The sequence below is a fragment of the Perissodus microlepis genome, chromosome 3, assembly GCF_051167445.1.
Source record: "Perissodus microlepis isolate ML-2025 ecotype Zambia chromosome 3, ASM5116744v1, whole genome shotgun sequence".
Lineage (NCBI taxonomy): Eukaryota > Metazoa > Chordata > Actinopteri > Cichliformes > Cichlidae > Perissodus > Perissodus microlepis.
Window position 1 is genome coordinate 1,654,483 of NC_140463.1, and position 22,913 is coordinate 1,677,395.

The 22,913-nt window shown below is 43.6% G+C and overlaps 1 protein-coding gene across 2 annotated transcripts in view; it reads left to right on the top strand.

Moving 5' to 3' along the window:
* Positions 1 to 6,397, top strand: part of LOC146389382 (NACHT, LRR and PYD domains-containing protein 3-like) — a 39,005-nt gene extending 32,608 nt beyond the window's left edge. For both annotated transcript variants that reach the window (XM_084910118.1, XM_084910109.1), the window contains 2 exons: positions 1,336 to 1,382; positions 1,531 to 6,397. In XM_084910118.1, the coding sequence (XP_084766244.1) occupies positions 1,336 to 1,382; positions 1,531 to 2,060 (577 nt within the window). In that variant the 3' untranslated portion in view covers positions 2,061 to 6,397. The remainder of the gene's footprint in view (positions 1 to 1,335; positions 1,383 to 1,530) is intronic.
* The last annotated feature ends 16,516 nt before the right edge of the window (positions 6,398 to 22,913 follow it).

Here is a 22,913-nt window from a genome sequence, read left to right on the forward strand (position 1 = left end):
GACACCCGTGACGGAAAGCGGGCGAGCGAAAGACAGAGAGAGAGCGAGTTTTCATATGTGAGACATTAGTGACGTTTAGCGTGTTTGGAGGCTGTAGTTAGTGTGTTGTGTAGTTATTGTTTTGTATTGTGTGTCAGTTATACTGCTGAATTTCATATTTTCTCCAAAAAAAGCAGTCAAAGGCAGATTCCATTGTAAACGCTGTCTCCACATGGAAAACTGGACTGATGCACCTCCTGCTGTCAGACCTGCAGGGTTTAGGCCTTTGGTGTTCTCCTCTGTCTTATATTGAACACAAACTACATTTTTTGGACTGGCACAAATAATTTGTGTGCCTTCTTATTTGATGCAGCACACCTGATTGTTCTGTAAATAGATTTAAATGGTTATGTAAAAAACGCCTGAGGCCTTGGCTGCATTTTTAGGTAAATAGTACCACATAACTTTGTTGTTTGCAAAACTTGTGCATAATTTTTAGAAATATACAATTTCTATTTGCATTTCAAGTTATGAAAATGATTCGTTAAACATGTTTGTGGGTTTTACAGTAAGAAATATAATTTTTTTCTACTCGGATTTTGAATTTTTTGTCTTAATTTAGATCAACTGTGCTAATATAGTATACTAAAATGAAAAAAATAACTCAAATTTCAGATATTTGAGGTTGTGCTGAAAATAATGGTACCAAACAAGGCAAGAAAAACATATTTTAAAGGTGCAATATAGAGGTAAAATCAAAAGTAGTCAAAAACGCCCAATTATACCCTGGACCCCAGAGGGTTAAAACCAGCTTTTTCCAGCTTTTTACACTGGTTACCAGTACGTCGTAGAATCGACTTCAAGATTTTGTTGTTTGTCTTTAACTCTCTGAATGGATTAGGTCCATCTTATCTCTTGGACCTTTTAACAAAAAATAATCCAAGTAGAGCCCTCAAGTCTGCAGATAAGTTGCTTCTGACTCTCCCCAGAACTAGACAGAAAAACAGAAGTGAGAGAGCTTTATCGATCACTGCACCCAAACTCTGAAACAGTCGGCCCCTTCACATTAGGTCTTCACCAACACTCGACATTTTTAAAACGCGGCTGGAAACACATTTGTACTTTCTAGCTTTCCATTATGACAAGTTTTTTTATAGTAATTACTGTGTATGTTTCCTATTTTATCTCTACTATGTGCAGTTCTTTGGCTCAACTTGGGTTGTTTTTAAATGTGCTTATAAATAAATGTAGATTTTTTGATTTGAATAAAACAGTGGAACCATGCTTTGAGCCATCCTCAGTGTGTAACAGTCTGTGTATGAGACTGTGCTGGTCTGAACCCCCTCCTCCTTTCAGGGTGGAGCCTGCTGGAGTCCGATGGTTGAGACCAGGTCTGAGGAAGTGTAAGTGTGTTTTTAATAGGATTCATGAAAACAAAGCAGCACACATTCAACCATCTTCATCATGTGAGGAGTCATCATCAAAGTGTCAATTAATGAACAGATGATGGATCAATAACTGCAGCTGGATTGTGTTTGTTCTCTCCATCAGATTCCTGTCAACTCACAATCGACACAAACACAGTGAACACAAAGCTCCAACTGTCTGACAACAACAGGAAGGTGACACATGTGGAGGAGGTTCAGTCATATCCTGATCATCCAGACAGATTTGATGTTTATGAACAGCTGCTGTGTAGAAATGGTCTGACTGGTCGCTGTTACTGGGAGGTCGAGTGGAGAGGAAGTGTTTTTATATCGATGAGTTACAGAAGCATCAGAAGGAAAGGAGACCGAGAAGACTGTGGGTTTGGACACAATGATCAGTCCTGGAGTCTGTACTGCTCTGAGAGATTAGGTTACTCTGTCTGGCACAATAACAGAGAAACATCCTCCTCCTCCTCCTCCTCCTCTGTCTCTAAGAGAGTAGCAGTGTATGTGGACTGTCCTGCTGGCACTCTGTCCTTCTACAGAGTCTCCTCTGACACTCTGATCCACCTCCACACCTTCAACACCACATTCACTCAAACTCTTTATCCTGGGTTTTGGGTGGGTTGTGGTTGCTCAGTGTCCCTGTGCTGAGTGGAGTGTAAAGAGTGTCTCCTGTTAGAGAAACACTCTGACTGTTCAACAGATAGTTCAGCCTGTACATGTCTGTCTCTTTCACTCACAAACACGTTTTCAGATTCATGGATTCAATCAGTTGATGTTTGAAACTCTTCTAAATGATTCCTTGTAAACTTCTTCCTCTTCAGTCACAAACAAACAGGAAGTGATGTCACATGCGTTCCTGTCCACACAGCAGAAATTCACAGTGTTGTACAGCTTATATTTCCAGTCATACAATGGCAGACAATGCAGCGGAATTGGATCTCCCTGAATTTGAAAATGTTGAGGAGAGCGAGAAACGGCAAGCAAAATTTTTATTGCAGAAGTATCCAACTCATTCTTGGCAAGAATGAGTTGGATGTTGGTTGTAGTAAATTGATCACTCACGAAATTCCTTTGATAGATGAAACACCAGTGCGACAACCATACAGGCGAATCCCTCCGTCTCAGTATGAACTGGCAAGGGATCATATCAAACAGCTGCTGCAAGCTCGCATCATCAGAGAAAGTAGTAGTCCGTATTCATCCCCAATAGTTCTTGTTCAAAAGAAGGATGGAAGTCTACGCATGTGTGTCGATTATAGACAGTTAAACGCCAAGACCAGAAAGGATGCATTTCCTCTGCCAAGGATTGAAGAATCCTTGGATGCTTTGACTGGTGCTCAGTGGTTTTCCACTTTGGACCTGGCTAGTGGTTATAATCAAGTGGAAATGGCTGAGAAGGATAAGATTAAAACTGCATTTTGTACCCCATTTGGTTTGTTTGAGTTCAACCGCATGCCGTTTGGTTTGTGTAATGCACCCAGTACATTTCAGCGCCTTATGGAGCGTTTGTTTGGAGATTGCAGACATCAGTTGGTGCTTTTGTATTTGGATGATGTGATTGTTTTTTCATCCTCCGTGCAACAGCATTTGGAGCGGTTGGAAGAAATATTCTCTCGTCTGGATAAAGTTGGGCTTAAAGTGAAACTCTCAAAGGGCCAGTTTTTCCAGAGGCAAGTGAAGTATTTGGGGCATGTGGTGTCTGCCGAAGGAGTTTCTACTGATCCAGATAAAATAGCTGCAGTGCGGGATTGGAAAACGCCCAGCAATCTAGCAGAACTGCGTTCCTTTTTAGGATTTGCTAGTTATTATAGGAGATTCATAGCTGGTTTTTCACGCATGGCTGCTCCCTTGCATAGACTGGTCTTTGCACTCCTCCCTCCAGGTAGAAAAGGTAGGACCCCCCCAAAACCGTTATTGGATTCTTGGGATTTAGAGTGTGAACAAAGTTTTCATCAGCTCAAGGCTGCCCTAGTTTCTGCACCAGTGCTTGCTTTTGCTGATTTTCAGAAGCCATTTACGTTGGAAGTAGATGCAAGCTATGGGGGTCTAGGGGCAGTGCTTTCCCAGGAGTATGAGGGTAAGTTGCGGCCAATAGCTTTTGCCAGTCAGAGCTTAAAGCCTATAGAGCGGAATATGAGGAATTATAGTTCCTTGAAGCTTGAGCTTATAGCTCTCAAGTGGGCCGTCACTGAAAAGTTTAGGGAGTATCTTTTGGGTCATCGTTGCACTGTATTTACAGATAATAACACACTAAGCCATTTGTCCACGGCAAAGCTAGGTGCCACAGAACAGAGGTGGGCATCAGAGCTGGCCGCTTTTGATTTGACCATAAAATACCGGCCTGGGGCTCAGAATGCTAATGCAGACGCACTGTCCCACCTACATGGAACTGTAATGGAATTGGATGGTCCGTTATCTAATGATATTGGAGTGCAGTGTGAGATGATTCCCAGTGTTCAGGCAGAGATAAGTGTTTTACCTGGTTGTTCTTTCTCTGATCTCTGTAGGTTACAGAAACAAGACCCTGTGATTGGTCCTTTCTTAAAGTATTGGGAGGTGGCCAGGTTGCCAGATTCAAAGGAAAGAGATGGTCTTGGTAAGGGTTCGAGAGAATTGGTCCGTCAATGGGGGTGGATGAAACAAAGGGAGTCTGTGTTGTATCGCTGCACTCATACTCCTGATGGAGTGAGGGAGGTTGACCAGCTGGTGCTGCCACAGTGTTTACAGAGCCGCGTCCTTCGTTTACTCCACGATGAGCATGGCCATCAAGGGGTTGAGCGTACACTGCAGTTGGTGCGCTCGCGATATTATTGGCCGCACATGTATGCAGATATTGAGAGATGGTGCAGAGATTGTGAAAGGTGTGTTCTTTCTAAGGCCATTAAAACCTTTATGGGTAGTATTTCTGCATCTCGGCCTCATGAAATTTTGGCAATTGATTTTACAGTACTTGAACCCTCAACTGATGGTAAAGAGAATATTTTGGTAATGACAGACATCTTTTCTAAATATACTCAGACAGTCCCTACGAAAGATCAGCGAGCCAGTACAGTGGCAGAGGCTTTAGTGAAGCATTGGTTTCATTTATTTGGGCCTCCAAGTCGCATACATTCTGATCAGGGGCGAAATTTTGAAAGTGCTTTGGTGCAACAGCTGTGTAAGATTTATAAGATAGAGAAGAGTCGGACGACACCCTATCATCCACAAGGTAATGGTCAATGTGAACGATTTAATCGTACACTTCATGACTTGCTGCGTGCCCTGCCTCCTGAACAAAAGCGCCGGTGGCCGCGGCATCTCTCCCAAGTCACATATGCGTATAACACCACAGTACATCAGTCAACTGGTATGACTCCATATTATTTGATGTTCGGGCGAGAGCCACGGTTGCCAGTGGATTTTTGGTTGGGTGCTGGCAGTGAAGTTGATGAGGACGTCACTCTTGAAGAGTGGGTACAGGAACACCAAAAGTCCTTGGCTGCTGCATATGATGTTGTGCAGCAACGGTTAGAAAGGAGAAGGGTTCAGAGAGATTTGAATTCCTCTAAATGTGCTAGTCCTGATTTGGAGCAGGGCGATTTGGTGTATATGAGAAACCACTCTGTAAGAGGTCGCAATAAGATTCAAGATTTTTGGGATCCCACGCCCTTTCAAGTAGTGCGACCTCCTCCTGGTCATGGCGTAGTATATTCAGTCGCTCCTGCTGGGCACACTGGTCCACTCCAACAAGTACATCGAACTGAGTTGAGAAACATTCCAATCAGGGAATTGGATGGAGACCAAGATAGTGGCCTACAAATGTCAAAACAGGATGATCTAACTGGAATGTTGGCCACAAATAACAGTATGGTTGATGAAGTGGAACAGATGTTTACAGAACAGGGAGATGGAGGTGATTCTGCAGTGTTGAAGGAAGGGACGTTGAGTCCCACACATGTGGGGGTGCCCCATTTGGAGTGTTCTGGGGACCTAGAACCTGGGGGGGAAGATGTTGCCAGCTTGGCGCAAGGGTCTCGTAGGTCAATGAGGAAGACTGCTCGACAGCACTCAAACCCATTTAAATCGCCACAATCCATTATAAAATGAGCAAAATTTTAAGTGTGCTCTCTTTTCAGCTCATCGTCGGGTCGCCGATGCCCTTTGAAGGGGAGGGTTGTAACAAGTGTCACCTGGTAGTTTGTTGCTCTCTGCCAGGTGATTGGCTGAAGAGCTGTGAAAAGGTAGTGGGTGTGTGGGGTGAAGTCAGCGCTCTTCTGTGGAAAAAACCAGAGGCAATTAATTCACTCAGGTGCGAGTGGGTATGCTGTCGGTAAGAGACTTTTGCCATTTTTGTTTGGATCATTTGCTATTGCATGTGCCTATTTTTAATGTGTCATTGGATTTTTTTAGTGTGACTACAAATTTTAATAGAAGAATTGATCAAGCCCTAGATCGACTGTGCGCAGGGAAACTGATCAATATTGTAGGTATATTGAGTGTTTGTTTTAGCTTCATGATTTTGAATGGTTTCATAAAATTGATATTTTATTGGGTAATATTTTACTTGATAATGTTGTTTGTTTTTCAGCTGTGCTGTCTCTGCTGTCCTTTTTTCGTTCTTTTGATTGATTTGTAATTTTGTTTTGGTTAGTCCGTCCAGCCGTAAAGGCGGTTATTGATTGAGAGTAAGTTGAGTAAGGGCGGACTAACCTCCCTTTTTGTTTTTTGTTTAATTGTTTGTGCCACTTCCCTTTATCTCCCAGATCGCAGGCCATGCATAGCACTGATTCCCAGCTGCGCTGAGACCCGAATTGTTTGCAGTGTGTGCCACGATTGCAGTGTCGCTAAGCGGGGTGTGACGGGTTGCAGAGTTGTTATTTTCTCACAGTTTGTGTGGTAAGTCTCATGTGCAGCTGGGATATCAACAGGATGTGTTGTAAGTCCTGTCTGGAAATGACTGGGAATTTGTATGTCTAACTCATGTAATAAATAAATGATCAATTTATTTCTTTGCCCCGTTTACTCATCCCTTGTCCTCGGTTGCAATAACATATTACTCACAGTTAAATTAAAAGGGGACGGCAGTAAAAACTCCGGACCTGTGACATCAAGTACGCTGGTGTTCCAATTGTACAAATCGCGAGTACGTACTCGCGTACTTGAGAATTGAGAAACGGCCTCAGCCTTGTTGGTCCAGCTGTGAGTCCGTTACCGTGAACTATGGAGCGGCAGATTTGTGCTGGAACTAAGCTGCACACAGCTGATGTTAGCCAGGAAACATTACACGCTGACTTTAATGGAGAGTCCGGAAATACAAACACACAGTTTGTTGTGTGAAGAAATCAAACATGAGCTGAACAAACAGTAAAGTTCCTAAAGACAAACTGTTAAAGGAGGAAACAACAAGAAAAGATTTTTAGAATATCAACCAATTAAATCCATAGTAAAAAAGAAATTTAAACCAGGTCAAGTTGAACTACAAACACCACCAAGTGTGGTTCAATTTCTTACTCTTAAAACCCCCAAATTACTATCCAAAATATACAGAATGTTTTCTAAAACAGATGAATCAATATCACTTCCTATTGCAAAATGGGAAGCGGATTTATCAGTTAACTTAGACCTAAACTTCTGGTCTCAGACTTGCTTAAAAACCTTTCATCTAATCAGAAATCCCAGTCTTCAATTAATTCAATACAAAATATTACATAGAGTGCACTATACAGGTCATCGGATGTTCAAGATGGGCTTTACGTCTACCAACAACTGGTCACACTGCCAAATCAATTTACCGGACAATTATATCCACGCTCTTTGGTTCTGTCCACCAGTTCAGAAGTTTTGGCGCGAGATATGTGAAGACTTATCAAAGTGTCTGAAATGTAACATTCCAACTTCCCCCTTAGTGTGTTTGTTGGGCAGCTTAGATAATGTCACTACAGAAAAGAATATAGCCCATATGGTTTTCACTGCCCTATGCATAGCCAAGAAAACAGTCCTCATGAACTGGAAAAATAAAAATAATCTTAATTCTAACCAATATAGAAATTATCTATTAGATTACATTAGTCTTGATACAGCCTCTGCCACCACATCAGATCAATTGCTCTGGGCTCCTTTGATCAGCTCCATCACCTAGTGGGGGTGGGGGGTCATAGTTTGGTCCCGCCTTCCCTGTTGTGATTGGTGTGGGGGTAGGGACAGGCTTAGGGCGTCGGGGGGTTCCCCGGGGGCATCTTTCTTGGGGGGCTCAACCCGGGGTAGCGGTCATGTCCAATTAGGGGCTCTGTTGGCTCTTAGGTGACGGTTTCCTCGTGGCTGCGTGCAGCGGGGCTAGGGGAGGGTCTGTGCTGACGGACGTGGGTTACTGACCTGGTAGCCTGGCTGCCCCTGGGTGGGTCCGGGATGGGCGTGAGGTTCTGGGGGCGCTCCATCTCTGGGCTGGGGCCCTGGCCGGGCCTCGGGGGCTTGGGTCCTGGTTGGTGTGTTGCCGGGGTTGTGGGCGGGTGGGTACATGGGGGCCCAGCCCTGGCGCAGGGTGCCGCCGGTGCGTCGAGCCACCTGGGGGGCTCTTCAACTGGTGGGGGAGGTTGTCACATCTTGCAGGAGCTTTCCTCTCTTCGGGAGCTCTCTCTGCAGGAGGGGGAGATACAGGAGAGGTGGAGGAAGATCTCAGCCTGGGCGTCTATTGTCTTATGTAGTCTGGAAGATGAGTGGATGGTGGGGTGGGTGCAGTTTTCTCTGTGGTGGGGTTGGGTGGACTGTCCCGGGCTCTGTGGGGCCGGGCGGCGCTGCTGCACTGGGCCCCGGTCTGGATGGGCCTGGGCCCCCTTTCCCTGGCGGGTCGCGGAGTATGGGGGTGCCTACTGGGGTCAGCGGGGGAGCTGGCCCCAGGGAGGGGTCACTTGCCCCTCCCTTCCTTCCCTCCCCATATCCAGCTGCCTCCCTCTTCCCGCTCCACCACAACCACCCACACATGCAGGGCCTTGGAGTAGGGGTGTGTCACCAGGGTGCAGAGGAGGCTACCCCCCCCGTCCCCCCCCCGTCCCCTTCTGGCTGCCTCTGCCTCAATTTTATCCCACAACTTAGACATTCATATTACTCACACTCTGATTACACATACATATAGGATCTTGGGGGTGGGCACGCTACACGGATTCCAAAAGACCATCAGGGTGTACAACCTCACCCCTGGCGTCGTTGCCCACCTCTCAATTTTAAATACACGTAGACATTGAGGGCTAGCAGGAGGGACTATGCGCTTACCTGCTGCTCTCTGGCAGGTAGCTCCGTGCCCTCCTGGGTTTTAAATGCACCTTAGAACACACATGCATCAACACTACAATGAGCGGGTGGAGGGAGGTTTGGAGTCTTCTCACACCCCCGTTCTCTGCGGCCTGCTGGAGCGGGGGGGCTAGAAGGAGGAGTTGGCCGTCCGACTGCGGTCTGGAGTGTGGGGCCTCCCTGCTGCTGCGGAGTCGGGGCGGTCTGCCTCTCCCCACCGCAGGGAAAAGGGTTACACCACCTGGGTCTGGGTGCAGTTCCCCCCTCCAGGGGCAAGGGTACCTAGACCCGGTTCGTAGACTACGCTTGGGGAGTGTGATTGTGTGTACAGCGTCTCTTTATGTCTGTCTCCACGTTGGGTGAGTGTTGAGTAATTGCATATGAGAGCATGAGGGTGGGAATGGATATTTGTATCTGTGTGTGCCTGTATGTCTGTGTCTATATGTCAGGTTGGGTATCAGACGCCACCTCTCTGGGGACATCTCAGGCCCTCCAAGGTTTGGAGGCCTATCTCCCCCCACCACCACTTCCCCTGCCAGTGGCGGACTCCCTCAGACATCGGTGCATTGGTGGTTCTTTGTGTCTGGGGGTGGGCGTCCAGGTACACACCGGCTCACTCCTTGGCGGCCGCTTATCGGGGCCTGGAGCCTGGGGCTCGCTCGGGCCACTTCGGAGGTGGGGTGCCCCCGGCCTCTCGGCCTGGGGCTCGGTCACTCAGGCACAGCTGGCTGCCGGCGGAGCTCACGGGCGCGTCACTGCAACCCCCCCTGGCTTCTGCTCCGCGGCTGCTGGGTGACCCCTCATCTGGGACTCTCCTCAGCTCTTTCTGGGACAGTGGCGCAGCTGCCCCTCTGTTGGTCTTCCTTGGTCTCTTGTGTTCTGGGGGCCTCTGGATGTCTGGAGTTTTGATCTCCTCCATACCTGCTTCATGCCCTGGAGGACGGGGCAGTGGCTCCCCCACACCCTCTAGCAGATCATTACATGAAGGAACCTTTTAAAAAAAAAACAAGCGCGTCCATGCTCACAGGTGTACACACGGGTGATCACACACACAAACTACACCCTTTTTGGCTCCTACCTCAAAGCACACTGTGTTCTGTTGATCTTATGTGCTGCACAATAATGTTTAATATTTAGTATTTACTGTCATATTCCCATATATCATCGTGATGTTGTTTATTCTATTACTCTTGTTCTCTTCTGCTTGTTTTCTTTTTTCTTTCTCAAAAGGTGATCCAGGTGATCGATAGATGCATTTTTTTTTTCTGCCCATTCTGTTGGTTTTTGTTTTTTGCCCTTGTCCCTCTTCTCAGCTGTTTCTCTTTCCCTCTTTCTCTCTCCCCTTCTTTCCCCCAGTCAAGTCTGTCCCGTATTCAGCAAGTGAAAATAAAATAAACAATAAAAGGTGAATCAAATGGACCATTACGGCAAGGCTGGGATGGTCAATTTGGTAAAGTAAATCCGTTGGGCATCTTTCTTTGCCTTTAGACAATAATTCTGATGGCAAAAGAGCCAAACGGGACAGGCAAAAAAAAAAAAAAAAAAAGGAGGAAACAAAGCAAACTTACAGTTTCTTCACACACACCAACAACAAGCTCCACTCCACGAAGTTCAGGAAGTGAAAGTAAACTTTGAGCCTGATGCAGCGTTTGAGGACACTCGGGAGCATCGAAACACCATGTGCTGCATTCAATCTCGGAAGCTCCCAAACTTCTGCTGGTTTTCCTGTTTGAAACACAAACATGTGTCATCACTTTGTTGTTCTTCTTCCTGCAGCGTTTGAATGTTTCATCACTGTCAAGAGATTTTTGTTTTTATATAATTTGATCAGCTTCATGAAATGTCTTTTTCTGTTTTCTAAGCAATCTACATGTCTATGTGACTTTTCACCTAATAACTTTGTGATGAACTTATTCAGCTACTAAAACCACTTCCTGTTTTTAGAGAACAGATGTAGAAAAGGGAAATAACCCGTTGCTTTGGGTCTGTGCAAAGTCAGAAGTGACAGGAAACTGCAGGTTTTTTGCAGAAGTGAAGCTATAATCTTACATGCGTATGTGCTGAACCTGTTGATTCTGAGTGACATTGTTATTTTTACACACACACACACAGACATAAGACCTATAAATAAAGAACGCAGGCAGTGGCCAGCCGCAGATCTCAGAAGTGACTGCCCACGAGTGTAAGAAATGACTGCAGTCTTTGTGTTTTCTAACTCAGGTGTCTTAGCTGAAGAATTACAGGGTGATTTAAAGAAATCCCCTGTCAATCACTAAACTGATGTTTGTTCAAAGCTCATTTCAACCTGTTGAAGTCATGAATGAAAGTGCAGACTGAGAGTGGATCACATGATGTTTAAAGTGTGTCATGTGACATGTTCAGTATTGTCACACATGTCTAGATTGTCCCTGATATCATAACTGCTCAAACACTGATGATTATATTTGAAGAATTATTACTGATGGCAGCAAAGTTTGAATGGAGCTCTCTGTCTGTGCTGATTTGTAGCCCTCTGGAGGTCAAAACACAAAGTGCATGATGTCACTGTAACCACCACAGTGACAGGAAGTGTTTTTATGACTGAAACACTGAAATGATGCTAATGGCTGTCGTTAAGCTCACTGACAGCAGTGCTGATGTGTTCATGTCAAACACTGGCTCAGGTCAGACTCCTTCATCCTTCTCCAGCGTGAGGCCGCCCTCAGACCCACAGGAGCTCTGACCTTGGACCTCCTGACCCTAACCATTTTTGTCTTGTTGCATCTTTAAATGCAAATCCATCCAAACTGTAGCAGAGCAAAAGAAGCTGGAAGCTGTTCTATGAATGATGTAGTCGAAGGAGCTTGGAAAGAAAAGCGCCTGGACTTCTTTAAGTTGCTTGAAGACGTTTCACCTCTCATCCGAGAAGCTTCTTCAGTTCTAGGGTCAAATGGTGGAGAGTCCCAGATTAAACCCAGTGGGAGTATCCCCCCCCAAAGAGGGACAAAGGACCTCCTGATGATCTTCTACGTAATCACATGAGCCGAGGTGTGAAAATGGGTGTGGGTCCCAATCAGCCAGGGTTTCGGGTGAGCTCATTGTGAAACCTGGCCCCACCCTATCATGTGATTTCCTGAGGTCAGATGGCCCAGGATATGAGTGGGTGTTAAGGCGTCTGGGAAGGGATCTCAAAATTGGATTATAGACGGCAGACATTTGGTGTCGTAAACCACCGCCTCTGTTCAAAGATGGTCACTCACAGTGGACGTAAATGGCTTCTTCACTCCTCTTTCAAACCATCTGTCCTCTTTGGATTTCCTGATCTCACAGTGTTTTTGTCCTGTTTCAATAGATCTTGATGGCTTTGGTTACATTAAATGTTCGGGCTGATGAGTGTTTGCCTCTGCTCGCATCCTTTGTGCTATGAGCTTTTAAAAAGAAGAGTTTGTGACAAAGTCCAAATCTTTCAGGCAGCAGACCTGGCTGGCCAGGCGGACTCTTAGATCCACGGACCCGTTGAAAAGGGGGATCAGGCTTTTCAAACCCTGGCTACAATACTGTGGAACCGTTTACCTCTCCCAGTATTCACCATCGACACTGTGGCTTCTTTGAAAAAACAGCTTAAAATGCACATGTATAGGCATTTGGGTAATGTTGGTGTGTAATATGTTGTTTTATTTGCTATTTATACTGTCCTCTTCCTTTGTTTGATATGCTTTTATACTTCCTTTTGTCATGATCCTGAGTCCGTGACTCAGTGATTTTGTGTTTGTTGTATTTATTGTTATTATTTGTGGGCTGTTTTGGGATGGTTTGTGTTTTGGGATTTTAGATACTGGGTTTCTGGGTTTGTGCTCCCTCTGTTGGTCCCTGGTGTTAGTGTTCCCCTGTCTCGTCAGGTTAATCAGGTCAAGCTGTGTCTCCCACCTGTGTGTGATTTCCCAGTGTCCCTCTGTGTATTTATAGGCTGTATCCCAATTCAGGGTCTGCAGCCTTAAAGTATGCAGCCTCAACTAGGGATGCAACGATACCAATGTTTTTCAAACCGATACGATACCGATACTTGGATCTGAGTACTTGCCGATACAGAGTACAAAAACTGATACTTCTAAGACACACACACACACAAATACAATTAATTGGAAGACAGGTTTTATCATATTCCCTGCCGATAAAAAATAAAATCTTAATAAAAATGACCACAAAAAAATTTCAAGTGAAAAATAAGCACTTCTGTTAAATTATTGCAGAGTCTCCACATTGTAATTTTACAAAATATCACTGAACTATTGGCACTGTCTCGAGCTTTCAGAATAATAAATAAACACTTCTGTTTGGAATAAAATAAATACAAATTAGGTTTGCGAATAAAATAAACTTTTAAATTATTGCAGTGTCCATATTGTAAACAAACAAACAAAATAATGAAAGTATTTGGCATTGACGAACAAACTCCTCATCAGTCCACTGTGCCGTTAAACCGAGGACTGACATCGCGCACACACTGCTTGTCTTTACCTCTTCAGAAAGTTTTGGCACCATTATCTCCCTGATGTGTGGACGGTTGGGAATTTCATATCGCAGCTTGAGTATGCTGAGAAGATGGTGCAATCCTATGTTTTCCACGACCGGCATTGGCTGGTCATCCAGATCTAAAAAACTACAACAGAAATGACAAGCCACCCTCTGATTAATGAAATAAGTTGGTATCGGTTAACTTCTACGAGTATGAGTACACACACATTTTACAGTATCGGCCCCGATACCCGATACCAGTATCGGTATCGGTGCATCCCTAGCCTCAACGATCCTCAAGGGCCGCGTACTCAAAGACCGCTAAGGCCGGAAGTGGGAGGCTTGTGAAATGGGACGGTCTACCCTCCGTCGCGCTGCCCAGGTTGCCTAGCAACCATAACACCAACCGCTGGAAACGTTTCATACAGCTTTGTTTGGCAGAAATGAATGAGAACATATTTTGTTCGTGTGTTTGTTTCTACATGAGCTTTGTGTGATTTAATAAGTATCTGAGGCTGAGACCACAGGACTGTAAAACATGATTGTTGGGCTTCATTTCTGTACTGAACAGTCATTTAAGAATAGCTAGTAAATAACAATTAGCTAATGTTGTTCATGAGACTAAAGTCAGTGTAAATATGATATAGCCAATATTATAGTTATTATATTAACCATTATTAGTTATTACAGCAGTGAGTTTGAACTCCGTGTCAAATACTAAGCTTCAGTAAAGATTCAAGTTGCAGTTATTTATATGTCCTATCACCTTAAATCTTCACTCAAAGACAAGTATCTTTGACAGTGTATATGTAGATGTATTATACATAAGAGACAAATATTGTCCGTTTAATATGTTGGCATTACTAAATTTGGCTCAATGCTTACATATATGTGTAAAAAGAAAATGTATGAGCTGTGATAACTGTTTCTGATAGAATGAAGAGTAGACTGATATATTGAATATTCCTTTATTGGGTGAGCAAATCAGACCATGTCATAACTGCTTTAAGTCATACAGAATAGATATCAGAGCCTTAAACTGGCTGACTTCTGCTAAATGGGTCAAACTGGGCAGAAAGTGTAGAAACACATAACATCCTTATAGAATATGATGTAACACTATAGATCAACTTACCTCAGAATATATAAAGCATATAAACAATTACAGCAATATGATGCAACAAACACAGCAGTGCTACTGATCCAAAATACTCAAAGCTTCATAGAACTGAAACAAACATTTATTTTTAGCTCCATTCTGCTGCTGATACAGACTTTAGGTTTCTCTCCATCTGTCAGCTGCTGCTGGCTCTTCTTCCTCCTCCTCCTCACACACTGCTGAGTTTGTCCTGGTGGATCATCAGGGGTGCAAAGCCTCACAGATGATGTGCAGCAGTGGGTCCCTCAGTCTGTCCTCACTCTGGACACTTGCAGTCATCACACATGGAAATCAAATGTGTGATAAGCTGCAGGATTCAAACACAAATGTAACTTATAAATACATGTTCATACTTTTATTCCACAATCAGAGAGAAAGAAACAGAGAGAGAGTGCAGGACAGACAGACAGGTGACAGTCTCAGGTGTACACACTGCTACACAACAGCACCAGAGAAGCAGGATTTAGTGTTTGTGTTATTACGAGTGCTAAACAAGAAGAGTTCCCAGATGGTACAGTGGACACATGTGTGACTGCTGTGATTAAAGCATCTTTCTTTCAGCTTAAAATTTTGTCACTGCTCAGTGATGAAAATACTTATGCGCCCCTGAAACGAGACAAGGCTATTGACTGGACCTCATACCACAGGCTGTACCCAGGGGAGTCTACACCAAGTCTATATGCTTTTACCGAAGATACATAAACAGAGTGAACCTTTAAGACCAATTGTCTGTATGATCAACTCTGTCACCTATAACATCTCCAAGTTTCTGGCTTCGATCCTCAACCCGCTGGTGGGCAGCTCTGAACACCACATCCAGAACACCCTGGATTTTGTTGAGAAGGTGAGAGATGTCATTATGGAGGCAGATGAAACCATGGTCTCGTACGACGTTACATCTCTCTTCACTTGCATCCCAGTCACGGAAGCGTTGGAGGTAGTTCGTAAGAGATTACAGGATGACACCAACCTCAGCAACAGGACCACTCTCAGCATCGACCAAGTGTTTTTGCTTTTGGAACTTTGTCTTCATTCCACCTACTTCACATACAAGGGTCAGTACTACAGGCAGAAACATGGGTGTGCCGTGGGCTCCCCAGTTTCACCCATCGTGGCCAATTTGTACATGGAAGAAGTGGAAAAGAGGGCTTTGCTATCCTACCCTGGAACACCACCAAGTCATTGGTTCAGATATGTGGATGACACCTGGGTGAAAATCAAATCTCAGGACGTACTACATCTCACGGATCACATCAACTCGGTGGACCGACACATCAAATTCACCAGGGAGGATATGAAAAGTGGCAGGTTGGCCTTCTTAGACTGTGAGATTTCCATCAGTAATGGGGGACATCTAAAAGCTGACGTATACCGTAAACCTACACATACAGATCAGTATTTAAGGTTTGACTCTCATCATTCACTGGAGCACAAACTGGGCGTCATCAGGACGCTACAACACAGAGCGAACACCATCCCCACTGACACAGCAGCCAGGGAGGCAGAAGAACAGCACATTAAGAAGGCCCTGAGTAAATGTGGTTATCCCAGCTGGACTTTTGTCAAAGATGGGAAGGCACCTAAAGAAATCTCCAGCCGATCCAGGAGAGAAGGACAACCGCTGCCCAAGCGAAAACCTGTAATGATCCCATATGTGTCAGGAGTATCGGAACAGTTGAGACGCATTTTTTCTAAACACCGGGTCTCTGTGGCTTTTAAACCCCAAAACACGCTGCGCCAAAAATTGGTCCACCCCAAGGATCGGGTCCCCCGACACAAACAGAGTAACATAGTGTACGCTGTTAAGTGCAGGAGGATTGGCAGGATTTATACATCGGGGAAACCAAACAACCTCTGGCGAAGCGGATGGCACAACACAGAAGAGCCACCTCGTCAGGCCAGGACTCTGCTGTCTATTTACACCTACAGGCCAGTGGACACTTTTTCAATGATGAGGATGTTCACATCCTGGACAGAGAGGAATGCTGATTTGAGGGCGGAGTCAAGGAGGCCATTTACTTGAAAAGGGAAAGACCATCTCTGAATCGAGGAGGGAGCCTAAGGGTACATCTGTCACCATCTTGCAATGCTGTGATTTCAGTCATTACCCAACTCTCTGTGAATGGTACTCATGACCATTGATCAGTGGGCTTTGATTAGTGGTTGTTGATCAATGGTCATGAGAATTTGTGTAATTATGATGAAGGAACTGGGATAAAGATCAGGGATCAGAAGATCTACAAAGAGCTAAACAAGACTTCCTGTGTAGGTCTACTGTGGGCCTACTCATTCAGGGTGGTTGAGCTGGTCCGGTTTATACTGAAATGTTTCTTCAATCAAATCTCCAAAGAACAGTTTATAGTCAGGGACACTGGATTTAGCTCCACCTTTGAACTTGTAGCAGTGAGTTTTATTTCCACTGATATATGTACCTGTATCTCATTTATTTTTAGTCAAAGAGCTTTTTAGCAGGTGCTGAGATTAGAGGCTCCTAAACCAGCGGTTATGGGACTTTTCAGCATTAAAGATCTTTGTGTTGGCTCACGGTTTGTCCCCCAGATCAGTTTAGACCTCAGTTTATTCAGTCATGATGGATTTTTGTGGAGATGCAAACAGCTAATAAGAATGTAATCCGGACACAGTGTGGCTTTGAACAATCTTAACACCAGCTTTATGATCAGTGGTTTTGTTTTCCCATTTCCAGACTTCTTCTTTCCTTTCACCTTCTTTCTTTGACCAGTTTGACTCACTTTCCTGCTGATCCAGAGACCCAAAACTTTTCCTTTCATCTTTAACCTGGATTTTAATATCAGCTTTACTGAGATAAGAGCCGATCCACACTCCCTCTGTGCTGCTTTCATTTCCACCTGATGGAATATGTCAGATGTGTTACTGCTGTCAGTAATCTCTCTGTGCACAGTCTGTCTCCCATCTGGAGACCCCTCATTGCACATGTTGCTCCATAATTCAGTCTAGTATAATATAATCATTTAAATCACAGTTATCTCCTTTTTTATATCAGAAGCACACGTCCTTCAAACCTGGATTACAAACGGAGGTTAAAGGTCGATGATGTCATCCAGACACAGTTTCTAACAGTCAGCTGGCAGCCATCAGGGCCTGGAGATTCATCACTGTTTAGCTCAGCGGTTCCCAAACTTTTTTTGGTAGTCCCCCCTTTGTTTTACAAGAAAAATCACCGAAAACAGAGATTTTTTTAAAACTCATTTTTTGCACTTATATTTTGACGAGACATACAGAGTTCGTCACGCAACGTCAAAGGTATGTGCCTTCTTTCACGTCATGCTGTGCGCCATGTTATTGTTTACATGAGATGAATTGCAGAATGGCAGATAGAGACAAATTATTGTTACTGTTAATCTGACTATCTGCAGTTTTACACGCTTACATATACACATGCAGTTACTGTCCCTCCATTTTGAAAGGCAGAGGCGTCACGGTGTAATTATTTTACATGTAGTTGTTTTTTCCTGTGTAATAATGTTCAACATTGCTATCAATACATTTTTCAAAAAATGCCTCTCTGTGCAAAATGGGTTTAAAAACATAAACAGCTGTGGGATCCTGTTTGTCTGTGATTTGAACAAATCGTGGCAGGATCAGCCTGATGTTATTTGTATCCCACTGTAACTTTACTGTATAAAGAGCTAACATCTCCAAAATGTCAGGAGTAGTTAGTCATTACAACAAGTGTTTGTGAACTAAAAATCAAGAATGTGGGATACTGTTTGTCCGTGATTTGAATAGCCCAGCGCTGCTCCCGACGAAGGGAAAAGCAATTCTGCAGGGAGACCTACCTCGGCACTTGTGCAGGTGAAACCAAAGGGCAGATTTGCTTCACCATATTTTCTAGTCTTTGGCTTAGAATAAAGTTGGTTTGGAAACATATTCAGCGATGCTTCATCTCCTGTTTTGTGTTTGTGTGGGAGCCCCGTGCTAGCAGTGTCCAAGCGTTTTTTTTCCCCTTTTCATACCGCGCCCCCCCCCCTGCAATGGCTCTGCACGGCCCCACACTTTGGGAAGCTCTGGATTAGCTGATGATGCTGTGATGATCTCATCTCACCTGGTTGGAGCTTAAAGGGATCCATGATTTGTAAAAGGAGCTGATGGCGTCACCAACTCAGGGTAGACTGCTGAACATGTTGTTGCTTTTCCTTAGCAATGGTTTCTTAGCAGCTACAGTGGGATGCAAAAGTTTGGGCAACCATGTTAGTAGTCATTATTTTCCTGTATACATTGTTGGTTGTTACAATAAAAAAATGTCAGTTAAATATATCATATAGGAGACACACACAGTGATATTTGAGAAGTGAAATGAAGTTTATTGGATTTACAGAAAGTGTGCAACAATTGTTTAAACAAAATCAGGCAGGTGCATAAATTTGGGCACTGTTGTCATTTTATTGATTCCAAAATCTTTAGAACTAATTATTGGAACTCAAATTGGCTTGGTAAGCTCAGTGACCCCTGACCTACATACACAGGTGAATGCAATAATGAGAAAGAGTATTTAAGGGGGTCAATTGTAAGTTTCCCTCCTCTTTTAATTTTCTCTGAAGAATAGCAACATGGGGGTCTCAAAACAACTCTCAAATAACCTGAAGACAAAGACTGTTCACCATCATGGTTTAGCGGAAGGATACAGAAAGCTGTCTCACAGTTCTATGTCTATGTTCCACAGTTAGGAACATACAGGGAGTGCAGAATTATTAGGCAAGTTGTATTTTTGAGGAATAATTTTATTATTGAACAACAACCATGTTCTCAATGAACCCAAAAAACTCATTAATATCAAAGCTGAATGTTTTTGGAAGTAGTTTTTAGTTTGTTTTTAGTTTTAGCTATTTTAGGGGGTGTTACGGATTCAAATATTGGGGATGGATACAAGAGGAAAAACCACAATAACAACACTGGTCCGGCCGGGTTGAGTCAAACGATGATTTTAATGATCACACGCGTGGGAGATGGACACCGTACGCAGACAGCATCAGATCTCAAAATGGTGGAGCATTGATCAAACTCTTATAGCCTCTAGTGGCCCCCACCTAATCATAAAAGCCTAAACATTCACATTCTTTCTCTCACACAGTGCCTAAGCTACGACCTTGGCTCCCTGTTTATCTGCTCCTGCTGAGATGGGGCAGAAAACTCCAGTATGTTCTGTTCTCTTCTAATCAGACAAATAAGGCGATGACTTTCTGCAAACAGTATTTCTCATAACTCAGCAGTATAATGCATCATAAAACAATATCATTCATTCACAATCAACCAGCAGTCTAATGTAATGCAACTCAGCTTAACAAATGCAATAGTTATCACCTTCTTCTAATTCAGGAGAATAATGCAAACTAAAACTACATAATAATTCACCATCTTTAATTAAGGGTCTAACATGGCATAAAATAATATTATAATCTGACAGGGGATATCTGTGTGTGCAGGTGACTATTACTGTGCATAATTATTAGGCAACTTAACAAAAAACAAATATATACCCATTTCAATTATTTATTTTCACCAGTGAAACCAATATAACATCTCCACATTCACAAATATACATTTCTGACATTCAAAAACAAAACAAAAACAAATCAGCGACCAATATAGCCACCTTTCTTTGCAAGGACACTCAAAAGCCTGCCATCCATGGATTCTGTCAGTGTTTTGATCTGTTCACCATCAACATTGCGTGCAGCAGCAACCACAGCCTCCCAGACACTGTTCAGAGAGGTGTACTGTTTTCCCTCCTTGTAAATCTCACATTTGATGATGGACCACAGGTTCTCAATGGGGTTCAGATCAGGTGAACAAGGAGGCCATGTCATTAGTTTTTCTTCTTTTATACCCTTTCTTGCCAGCCACGCTGTGGAGTACTTGGACGCGTGTGATGGAGCATTGTCCTGCATGAAAATCATGTTTTTCTTGAAGGATGCAGACTTCTTCCTGTACCACTGCTTGAAGAAGGTGTCTTCCAGAAACTGGCAGTAGGACTGGGAGTTGAGCTTGACTCCATCCTCAACCCGAAAAGGCCCCACAAGCTCATCTTTGATGATACCAGCCCAAACCAGTACTCCACCTCCACCTTGCTGGCGTCTGAGTCGGACTGGAGCTCTCTGCCCTTTACCAATCCAGCCACGGGCCCATCCATCTGGCCCATCAAGACTCACTCTCATTTCATCAGTCCATAAAACCTTAGAAAAATCAGTCTTGAGATATTTCTTGGCCCAGTCTTGACGTTTCAGCTTGTGTGTCTTGTTCAGTGGTGGTCGTCTTTCAGCCTTTCTTACCTTGGCCATGTCTCTGAGTATTGCACACCTTGTGCTTTTGGGCACTCCAGTGATGTTGCAGCTCTGAAATATGGCCAAACTGGTGGCAAGTGGCATCTTGGCAGCTGCACGCTTGACTTTTCTCAGTTCATGGGCAGTTATTTTGCGCCTTGGTTTTTCCACACGCTTCTTGCGACCCTGTTGACTATTTTGAATGAAACGCTTGATTGTTCGATGATCACGCTTCAGAAGCTTTGCAATTTTGAGACTGCTGCATCCCTCTGCAAGATATCTCACTATTTTTGACTTTTCTGAGTCTGTCAAGTCCTTCTTTTGACCCATTTTGCCAAAGGAAAGGAAGTTGCCTAATAATTATGCACACCTGATATAGGGTGTTGATGTCATTAGACCACACCCCTTCTCATTACAGCGATGCACATCACCTAATATGCTTAATTGGTAGTAGGCTTTTGAGCCTATACAGCTTGGAGTAAGACAACATGCATGAAGAGGATGAAGTGGACAAAATACTCATTTGCCTAATAATTCTGCACTCCCTGTATTGAGAATATGTCTGTGAAGGTTCTCAGTCATCCAGGTCATCGTAGTCTAAGGAGCTTGGAAAGAAAAGCGTCTGGACTTCTTTAAGTTACTTGAAGACGTTTCACCTCTCATCCGAGAAGCTTCTTCAGTTCTAAGGTCAAATGGTGGAGAGTCCCAGATTTAAGCTCTGTGGGAGTTTCCCCCCAAAGAGGGACAAAGGACCCCCTGATGATCCTCTACCTAATCGCCTGAGCCAAGGTGTGAAAACGGGTGTGGGTCTCAATCAGCCTAGGTTTCGGGTGAGCTCATTGTGAAACCTGGCCACACCCTATTGTGACCAAGTGGTCGGCGGGGTTATAAAAGAAATAATAAAATGACAATGCCAAATTGCCCCCAGGAAATATAAAATCATTTGGGAGTAAAAAACAACATTTGCACGGGTTCAGGGATGCACACTGAGGCCGGCTCAAATATTAACACAATTTTATTTATTAGTATAAAATAAAATAAAACATCAACAATGATAGAGCATTGAATGTAGTGTCATCTAAAACTGTGTCCCAAATTAAAATAAAAATAAACATACAACTGGGACTTACCAGCACCAAAAAGAAAACCACACAAAAAATGAGAATTCCACAGACTTGAATATTATTGAAAAACTTTGGTGTGAGTTAAAGAGAGCTGTCCATGCTTGGAAGCCATCAAACCTGAATGAACTAGAGATGTTTTGTAAAGAGGAAAGGTCCAAAATACCTTTAACCAGAATCCAGACTCTCATTGGAAGCTACAGTGAACCTGAAGTGGTCTTCAATACCAGACAAGGTCGGACATGGACGGGGAAGATTCGCAGGGAGACAGCAAAACTGCTATGTCCATGTGGGAGCCAGATAGCCATGATAATGTTTGTTATTGTCATAGTATAAAATCTGTACCGCCTGATTCAGTGTCATCCTTTTTGTGAACCAGATGCCTGATTTCACACAGAAGTCCACAGCGCTATGTAAACATGTAATTTAAACTTCCAATGCAAATTAAATATTTTAAATGACAGAACTTTCTCCTGAAATTCTTTCTGAAAATTTTGAACACGACAGTATTCTAAAATGAGTGCGTGCATTTTATGTTATGTATGTATGATTTAATCTTTCTTTTTTTCGGAGTTACCTCAGTGGCAGCTGCTCCCAGTTCCTTGGTTGATGAGCTAAGAGATGCAAAAGGGGTGGATCAAGCCTATATTGAGACCTGCAAATTGGGTCATACCACAATTCTGGATTATGGCGATGGTAGGTGATCGAATTTGTTATGTTAGTTTCAGTTGGGTTTCTGTATGTTTTGTGTTTTTTTTTTTTTTGGGCTGATCAGTCTCTATTTAAGTTTCCCCTTTGTCTCATTTAGGGAGGTCAGTTTGTTTGAGTTAGGAGTATTGTTTCTTGTCAGCTTTTGAGTAGGGTTCTGTTACTTTGACCTCTTTTATGGGCCCAAGATTTAGATTTTTTTTCCTGTGTAACTTAACCAACTTTGTTTTCGGGTTAAATAAAAAACCTTTTTTGGACTTAATCTGTGCCTGACGTTCCTTCACTGCTCGCTCCATCACACAACCTGACTTTTGCACAACACAATTGATGGTCCCAAACCCATTAAGAAGGCAAGACATTCCACAAATAAACTCCCATATATCAGAGAGAAGGTAACCAATTATAAAGATATAATCTTCTGTGATACACTACTAGAATTCAGGTTGGCGACTGATCC